The sequence below is a fragment of the Babylonia areolata genome, chromosome 19, assembly GCF_041734735.1.
Source record: "Babylonia areolata isolate BAREFJ2019XMU chromosome 19, ASM4173473v1, whole genome shotgun sequence".
In the NCBI taxonomy this organism is placed as follows: domain Eukaryota; kingdom Metazoa; phylum Mollusca; class Gastropoda; order Neogastropoda; family Buccinidae; genus Babylonia; species Babylonia areolata.
Genome location: NC_134894.1, coordinates 55530130 through 55540129, shown reverse-complemented (window position 1 = coordinate 55540129; position 10000 = coordinate 55530130). Strand labels below are relative to the sequence as shown.

At 41.1% G+C, this 10000-nt stretch overlaps 1 protein-coding gene across 2 annotated transcripts in view; it reads right to left on the bottom strand.

Annotated features, from left to right (window-relative positions):
* LOC143293862 (uncharacterized) overlaps window positions 1–7095 on the bottom strand; it is a 110302-nt gene extending 103207 nt beyond the window's left edge. The window contains exon 1 of one of the 2 annotated variants that reach the window (XM_076605170.1): window positions 6505–7095. In XM_076605170.1, coding sequence (XP_076461285.1) covers window positions 6505–6530 — 26 coding nt within the window. In that variant the 5' untranslated portion in view covers window positions 6531–7095. The remainder of the gene's footprint in view (window positions 1–6504) is intronic. The other variant, XM_076605174.1, reaches the window with a different exon arrangement.
* Between the last annotated feature and the right edge of the window lie 2905 nt (window positions 7096–10000).

The following is a 10000-nucleotide window of genomic DNA, read 5'->3' as shown; positions in this document are numbered from 1 at the left end:
AGAGACAGAAAGATAGCGGAAAGGAGGGCTGTAAAGATAGACAGATAGATAGACAAATAGACAGACCGACAGACAGACAGATCGATAGATAGATAGACAGATAGACAGACCGACAGACAGAGAGATCGATAAATAGATAGATATCTAGATGGAGAGAGAGACAGAGACAGAGAGAGAGACAGACAGACAGACAGACAGACAGAGAGAAAGAGAGAGGGGGATAGGGAAAGAGAGTGAAAGATGGAGATACAGAAGGTCAGAATGGTTGAAATGTAGAGACAGGAAGATAGCGGAAAGAAGGGATGTAAAGATAGACAAATAGATAGACAGATAGACAGACCGACAGACAGATCGATAGATAGATAGACAGATATCTAGAGAGACAGAGAGAGAGAGTGAGAGAGAGAGAGACAGACAGACAGACATAGAGAGAGAGAGTAAGAGAGAGAGAGGGGGGTAGGGAGAGAGAGTGAAAGATGGAGGCACAGGTCAGAATGGTTGAATTGTAGAGGCGGAAAGGAGGGATGTAAAGATAGACAGATAGATATCTAGATGGAGAGAGAGAGAGAGAGAGAGAGAGAGAGAGAGAGAGAGAGAGAGAGAGAGATAGAGAGAGAGAGAGAGACAGACAGACAGATCGATAGATAGATAAATATCTAGATGGAGAGAGAGACAGACAGACAGACAGACAGACACATCGATAGATAGATAAATGCTTAGATGGAGAGAGAGACAGAGAGAGAGAGAGACAGACAGACAGACAGACAGATCGATAGATAGATAGATATCTAGATGGAGAGAGAGAGAGAGAGAGAGAGAGAGAGAGAGAGAGACAGAGACAGACAGACACATCGATAGATAGATAAATACTTAGATGGAGAGAGACAGACAGACAGACAGATCGATAGATAGATAAATATCTAGATGGAGAGAGAGAGAGACAGACAGACAGACAGACAGACACATCGATAGATAGATAAATGCTTAGATGGAGAGAGAGAGAGAGAGAGAGAGAGAGAGAGAGAGACAGACAGACAGACAGACAGACAGATCGATAGATAGATAGATATCTAGATGGAGAGAGAGAGAGAGAGAGAGAGAGAGAGAGAGAGAGAGAGAGACAGACAGACAGACAGACAGACAGATCGATAGATAGATAGATATCTAGATGGAGAGAGAGAGAGACAGACAAAACAGACAGACAGACAGATCGATTGATAGATATTTAGATGGAGAGAGAGAGAGAAAGAGAGACAGACAGACAGACAGACAGACAGATCGATAGATAGATATTTAGATGGAGAAAGACAGACAGACAGACAGAGACAGAAACGCAGAGACACAGAGACAGACACAGACACAGAGACATAGAGAGTCCGAGAGAGCAGAAGAAATCACGAACCAGCACTTGCGCTCGTACATTCTCGCAAACAATGGAGCACCAACACAAAACCAAACAAAACAGAACCCCGTGATAATCCTTGGTGTGTGTGTGTGTGTGTGTGTGTGTGTGTGTGTGTGTGTGTGTGTGTGTGTGTAACCACGATTGACGTTTAAAAAAAAAAAAAAAAAAAAAGATGAAGAAGAAAAGAAAAAAAAAAAACCACAGAAGGTGGCGATAAGAAATGGATGAAGTGAAAAAAAAGAAGGAAAGAAAGAAAGAAAGAAAGAAAGAAAGAAAGAATACAAGAGAGAAGGGAAAAAGAAGAACGAAAGTAAAAAAATACAAGGAATGAAAGAAAGAAAGAAAGAAAGAGAGAATGAATGAAAGAAAGAGAAAAGGAAAAAAAAAAAAAGGAATGAAACGATAAATACAAGGAATGAATGAAAGAAAGAAAGAAAGAAAAAGGACAGAAAGGAAGTTTCAGTTTCAGTTTCAGTAGCTCATGGAGGCGTCACTGCGTTCGGACAAATCCATATACGCAACACCACATCTGCCAAGCAGATGCCTGACCAGCAGCGTAACCCAACGCGCTTAGTCAGGCCTTGAGAAAAAAACCAAAAAACCAAAAAAACCCACCTAACTAACTAATAATAATATAATTAAAAATAATAATAATAATAATAATAATAATAATAATAATAATAATGAAAATAAAACAAATAAATAGATTAAAAAAAAGAAAAAAAGAAAACGAGAGAAAAGGGGAAAAAATGAAACAAGAAATACAGGACAGAATGAAAGAAAGAAAAAGAAAAAAAAGAAAGAAAGAAAGAAAGAAAACAAGAGAAAAGGAAAAAAAACAAAAACAATGAAGCAAGAAATACGAAGAAAAAAGAAAGAAAGAAATACAAGGAAAGAAAGAAAGAAATACAAGGAAAGAAAGAAAGAAAACAAGAGAAAAGGAAGAAAAAAAAAAAAAAACAACAACAGTGAAGCAAGAAATACAATGACAGAAAGAAAGAAAGAAAGAAAGAAAAAAACAAAACAAAGAATGAATGAAAATAAGAGAAAAGGAAAAAAAAAAGAATGAAGTAAGAAATACAAGCAAAGAAAGAAATACAAGCAAGGAAAGAAAGAAAACAAGAGAAAAGGAAAAAAAAAATTTGATGCAAGAAATACATGGAAACAAAGAAAGAAAGAGGAGAAATAGAAAACGCCCACACAAATCTCTCAAGACAATGGGCAAAGTATCCTGTTGTCTGGCTGTGTGGCGTGCTTTTTATTTTTATTTTTTTTAATTTTATTTTTGTTTTAATTTTTTTTTTTACATTATTTGTTCATTATTCAGCACATCACTCCTTCGTTGATGTTACCGACACGTGGGGAAAAAAAAAAGCAACTGATGGCGACCAAAAAAAAAAAAAGGAAAAAAAAAAGGACAAGGAGGAAAAAGACCGAGAAGAAGAGACGGAAGGAGTTAAAAAGAAGAAAAAGAAAAAAAAGAAATGAGAAACAAACATAAGACGAAGATGGAGAAGGGGGGGATGAAGATGGTGAGGAAGGAGAAAGAGAGTGATGGTAGAGGATGAGCTGGAGGAGATGGGAAAGAAGGAGGAGGAAGAAGAAGAAGAAGAAGGAGGAGGAGGAGGAGGTAGAGGAGGAGGAAGGGAAGAAGAAGAAGAAGAAGGAGGAGGAGGAGGAGGTAGAGGAGGAAGAAGGGAAGAAGAAGAAGAAGAAGAAGAAGAAAGAGGAGGAGGAGGAGGAGCAGTAGAAGAAGAAGAAGAAGAAGAAGAAGAAGGAGGAGGAGGAGGAGGAGGAGGAGGAGGAGGAGAAGAATGAGGAGGAGGAGGAGGAGAAGAGAGAGAGTGAGAGAGACAGAGACAGAGACACAGAGAGAGAGAGAGAGAAACACGCCAACGGACTGACGGACCGACCGACAGACAGACGGACAGACTGGCCGACATACAGAGCGAGAGACAGACCGACAAGCGGACAGGCGGTACAAGGAAAAAAAAATTAAAAAGTACCAGCAGGATTAAAATGGCTCAAGGAAACAGTGAACGACGGTGTAGGGTGATGATATGATGGGAGGGGGACGGGAAGAAAGGGAGGGGAGGGGGCGTCTTCAAAGCAGGCGGGGGGGGGGGAAGGTATGGGGGGCGAAGTGGTGGTGGGGGGTGATGGGGGGAGTGGGGGGGGGGGGGGGTGCAACAGGAGTTTCAACAATGGGACGGCTTTAACTCTCTCCTCCATACGAACGGAGAAAGAGACGACGTTAACAGCGTTTCACCCCAGTTACCATCATCAAAATATTGCAAGCGGAAGGCTCTTAAACTGAAGAGGTGAATGTTGACAAAGAATACCACGATTCTGACGACGGAAGCTAAAGGTTGGGTCACTCAGACACCCACTGGATATCCGAGGGGTCTGTGTAGAGGAGAAGAGAGGACTGGCCGTACTGAGTGAGTTAAACACAGGCCTTGCCCATGTGGCCACTTTGCCTTGCGTGCACGTTTACCTTGTCTTCTTTGACAGCTAAAGGGAACGGCAAAGGAAGTTAAGGGGGCATTATCGGTCAGACGGGGGTTCCATTTTGTTTATGGTCATATATACCAAAGTAATTGGAATATTTGCAATCATTTTGGCATGCATATGTCAAAAGGGTTATATTTGTTAAAACAAATAATAAAAATATGATTTTTTTTAATAAGTCTGAATTTTTTGTATATTTTATGAAAAACGATATGTCGCGTAAAAGGAAATTGGGGTGTTAGCTGGCACACTCTACATTGAATACTATGCCATGTACATGGCTCATATTTTGCAAAGATAAAGAAAACAAGTTTATCTATGGCATGTACCATTGATTTTTATGTCATCTTGACTGATTTTGAGTTTTAGTGACTCGAGTTTTGATAATTTTTTATAAAAAAAAATCAAGTGACAAAATTTACCAAAAACAAAGTAAGTGTCTTACAGACAATTCTGAGGTACATACTATAGCTGATGGCATTCAAAACAAGCATGCAAAATTTCTAAGCTGTAGCTTGAATATTTCTTCAGATATTGTGTTCAAAGCATGCAAAAGTGGTGATTTTCGCTAAAGTTTATGTAAGAAAATGAAGGGTTTTTCCTACCTGTCAACTTGTTCATGTCACTAATGTCCCCCTGCAAGGTATGGCTGGCCCTCCCTAGCACAGTTACCATTGTGGATCAGTCTCTCCTGCCTTCTAGCCCTCCTCTCCTCCAAGGAAGCTGATTTTGCCCGTCTCTGGGCATTTGAGATCCGCGCTGTATCCCGCCGTGTGAAGAAGTCTGTTGCAAACACACCAGGGCGGATGTCCATTGCCTCCAGCATGGCACCAAAACATGTAGCACCATCATTGAAGACACTGACAGCAATGGCAAGGGCAGTTTTCACAGTTCTTGGGCCATGGTTTTTTGTTTTGGGGCAATACTTCCAAATTGTACTGTTCAGCGACTCGTTTGCATTCTGCGTATACCCCTGCAGACACTTTTTCAGCAGCTACATACTCCATCTTGCCTGCATTCTCCATGCTCTTTGCAGCAACAGTAGTGGCAGCCTTTTCAATAGTCTTGTTGATGGTCACAGTGCTACTTATCTGAACAGGTGGTGGTAAATCCATTAGTGCGCAAAACACCTCAAGGTCTGTATGACTCCATCCAAGGGCACGCATTGAAAACTCTGCACGGCGGTTGATAGAATTTATGTTTATATTCCCAACTGGAATTTGTTCATTTGAAGGGAACTGCTTCTGATCACTACAATGCTCATTATCACAATGGAAGGCAAACTGGCTGGCTAATCCAGACCTTTTTACTTCAAAGAGCTGGACACTACCCAGGCAAAATCCACACTTCAGCTTGGATGACAGGTTCTGGGCTAACAATCCAATGTCAACAACTCTGTAACCTGTAGGAGGTTCTAAGTCAAACACAGTCATTTTCATCACTCTCATCACCTTCGTCTTCAGTACTAAATAATCAGAGAAGTTCTCTGCACTATTGATCTTCAGTTCAGATCGACAGATGGGCGTGGCACTTTCGTTTTCGAGTGAGGCATTTTCATTTTCCACCGATAGACTGTCATCATCACTCGATGTCGAATCCTTCACTTCTTCATCACTAGGCTTCTCAACAGTATCAACGAGTCTTTTCTTAGCCTGTACAAACTGGTTGCCACGAAACTTGCGCTTCTTAGACCTACCTTTGGTATTTTTTCTATCAGAAGGCATGATGACAACAAAACAATAGAAAAATCCGCAACAAAATAGCCAAAATAATCACTCGAAGTCAACTAGCTTACACGAAGACTGCCATACCGCGTGTTTACAAAGGGAGGTAACGCGTACTAACCGGTGCTGTGCAGGGGAGCGGTCATTGTTCGCTTTGAATGGTGGTTATGAAGGAGAATAGTTTTTTTGTTATTTTCGCCATTTTCAGAGTCAAAATCTTGATTTTTTTAGACACCCTACCTAATTTGATGGGCCATAGCTCCGCAACCGCTGGACGGAATTAAAAAATTCAAACAGTGTGATAAACTACAATGAATTTACTTTACAAACAATCTATTTTCTTAGCTAAACCCCAAAAAGTGATTTTTGACCAAAATCTGACCGTTACTGTCATCATCGTCGTAGTCTTTTTCATCATCATCATCAGCAGCAGCAGCAGTTATCACCGGTCATCATTCCTATAAATGTCATCGTCGGCATCGTCGTCACCATAATCATCACTCATCACCGATCTTCATCACCAGCGTCATCATTTTTTTTCTCTTCATATTCATGCTAATCGTCATCACACACACACACACACACACACACACACACACACACACACACACTAAAATCAAAACAAATAAACGATTACACACACTCACACACATAAGCACAATCCCTCACAATCGTTATCATTCTTAATCATCATCCCGTACACACACACACACACACACACACACACACACACACGCAGAGTGAGAGAGAGAGAGAGAGAGAGAGAGAGAGAGAGAGAGAGAGAGAACACAAAACAACACAACACAATACAACACAGCACAACGCACACACACACACACACACACACACACACACAAACCTTACCCTGTCTGCTTAGTCCATTTCAGCATGTTGCGGTGATCAAACCCCGGACAGCCGCAAGCCGCAGACACCCTTCATGTTCTTGTCCATCACATTGCCCCCTGACCACCACACCACCAACACCGCCACCACCGCCACCACCACCACCACACAACACCACCACTACCACCACCACCTCCACCAAAGCAGACCACATCACCCTTCCAGTCTCTATGGTGACAATGACGCGCGAGTGAGACGTCGTGGAGATGATGACGACGCTGGTGATCAATTCTTGTCCAGGTCTGGTGGTCGATCAGCACTCGCCGTTACGGTTCGCTCATAAAGAAAAGACACCAAGGGCAGGAAACTGGCTTCTCATCTTGTCATCGTGTCCAGCACAAAGGGTCTTCAAGCCAGCTAGCCAGCCAAGGACCGACCCCCCCATCCTCCCTCCTCAGCTCAACAAGGCCCAGCGATTGGTTAGCGCCGATAGTTAGTTACAATGTCATTGGTTGCCGGTTGGTTGAGAGCTCAGCGCTCGCACTGTGTCTAGGGAAACCGGAAGTGCAAGAAGGGTTGGTGTCGGGTGAAAGGCAGAGACCGATTTCCTGCTTCGACACGATTTTTTTTGCTTCTGTTTTTTTTTTTAATTTCCCCCTTTTATCCTGTCAGATTGCCCTCTGGTCATGTGACACTGTAAAGGATACGGTTTGTGGTGTGTTGTGAGGGTGTGTTGTATTGCAGTTTAAAACAACACAAAGCGCGTTTCTATTTGTATTTGTACTTCTTTTTATCACATCAGATTTCTCGGTGTGAAATTCGGGCTGCTCTCCCCAGGGAGAACGCGCCACTACACTACAGCGCCACCCTTTTTTTTTTTCTGCGTGTAGTTTTATTTGTTTATCCTATCGAAGTGGATTTTTCTACAGAATTTTGCCAAGAACAACCCTTTTGTTGTCGTGGGTTCTTTTACGTGCGCTAAATGCATGCTGTACACGGGACCTCGGTTTATCGTCTCATCCTAATGACTAGCGTCCAGACCACCACTCAAGGTCTATTGGAGGGGGAGAAAATATCGGCGGCTGAGCCATGATTCGAACCAGCGTGCTCAGAGTCTCTTGTTTCCTAGGCGGACGCGTTACCTCTAGGCCATCACTCCACTTCCAGAACACAAATTGGCCAAGACATATTGCATATTTAGAGGAAGCCCTTTCATTGTTGTGATTATGATGGTTATGATGACGATGATGACTACGTTCATTATCATCATTATCACTATTATTAGTCTTATCATCATCACTATCCTCCTCCTCCTCATAATAATAATAATCATCTTCATGGTCATCAATCATGAATCATTATTATTATTATTATTATCATTATCATTATCATCATCATCATCATTCTTCTTCTTCTTCTTCTTCTTCTTATTATTATTACTATCATTATCATTATATTATATTATTATTAATCATCATTATTATCATGACTATAATTACCATTATCATCAGTATCATTATCATTATCATTATCATCAGTATATCTCAACGTAGCCCTCGGTACATTTTTTGCTGCCTCTGTTTAAACATCTACTTTATTCTTATAACCTTTCCGTTTGAATCACTGACAAAAACACACTTTTTATCATCCGAAAACACACACACACACACACACACACACACACACACACACACACACACACACACACACACACATATTGGCAATGAAAAGTGGATCATGGTTGATATCATATTTCGCCCATTCGAGTTATAAAACACTGAAATGATTGTCACTCCAGAGAAAAACAACTAACGATCATCCTCGAAAATCAGAAAAAAAAATACATGAACAAAATACTCTTTTTTTTTTTAAATTGTAATTTTTGTCAAGCTCACGACCAACATCGACATTCTTCTTCGCCGTTTGTTCTGGACAAAAAAAAAGAAGAAAAAAAAAGAAGAAGAAGAAGTTGTGGTACTGGTGTCGGGGAAATATTTAACGTGTCCAACAGTCTTCTGATAGTTCTATGGTACTTTCCGTGTCGGAGTACTATGTTCTAAAAACAGGGAAACGTACTGATTAACAAATCTGAAGCCTCGAACAACAACCCCCCTTCCCACCCAGACCCCCTCCTCCACCCCCACCCCCCCCAAAAGAAACAACAACAACAACAACAACTTATCTCACGTAAACATACGCACACAGGCGCGCACACACAGTCAGACAGACACAGGCATAGACAGATACAGACACACACACACACACACACACACACACACACACACACGAACACACACTCCTCACACACTCACATACATATACGACTACTACTACTACTACTGCTGCTGCTGCTGCTGCTGCTACTACTACTACTACTGCTGCTGCTGCTGCTGCTGCAGTATCAGTATCAGTAGCTGAAGGAGGCGTCACTGCATTCGGACAAATCCATATACGCTACACCACATCTGCCAAGCAGGTGCCTGAACAGCAGCGGTAACCCAACGCGCTTAGTCGCTGCTGCGACTGCTGCTACTGCCATTAACTTCTACTACTACTTGCTGCGCCGATGAATTCCGCGTAAACCACGGTAGATCGAGAGGCTGCTAGCAAACTGATATCCGGCAAGACACTGGAAAGTTTATTTTTTAACGGAGTGTAAAAAAAAAAAATAAAAAAAAAGAAAAAAAAAAAGAAAGGAAGAAAGAAAGGAAGGAAGCAAGCACAGACACTGATGAATAATCCCTTTCTTAGATTTATACCATATGACACACAAAAAAAAAAAAGCAACAAAAAGAAAGAAAAAAAAAGAAGAAAAAAAGCAAAAAAAAAAGAAAAGAAAAAAAGAAAAGAAATAAAAAAAAAGAAAAAAAGAAAAAAGAGAAAAAAAGAAAAGAAAAAAAGCAAAAAGAAGAAAAAAGCCAAAAAAAAAACAAAAAAAAAAAGTAAACGCCTTCAAGCTCTCCATCACTCCACATACACATTCAGTATATCATGTACAGAAAAATCCACTTTGATGATTTAAAAAACAAACATTAAAAAAAAAACCCAACAAACAAACACCCACGAAAAAAACACCCCCGCAAAAAAACAACTCCAAACCAAACCAAAAAAAAACAACAACTTGCAAACAGAAAAAAAAAGAAAGAAAGAAAGAAATAAAGAAAAAGAACACAAAAAAATGTGGGTTACGTGGCGCTGCACTCTCCCCCCGCCGCGCCCCCATCCCCGTACCCCTCTCCCAGCCCCCGCCATTCCTCCGAACCCTACACACACACACACACACACACTACCCCTGTGGTGGAGAGAGAACACACACAGAGCCCCGAATTTCAATTCACACAGAGAAATCTGTTGCGGGCTGACAAAAAAACCCAACCCCATCCCCCCAAAAAAAACAACAACAACAACAACAACAACAAACAAATAAACAAAAAATCCCACAAAAAAAAACAACAAACGTGATACTATTTTCCAGTACAGTGCAGTACAGTTCAGTTCAGTACAGTACAGTACAGTA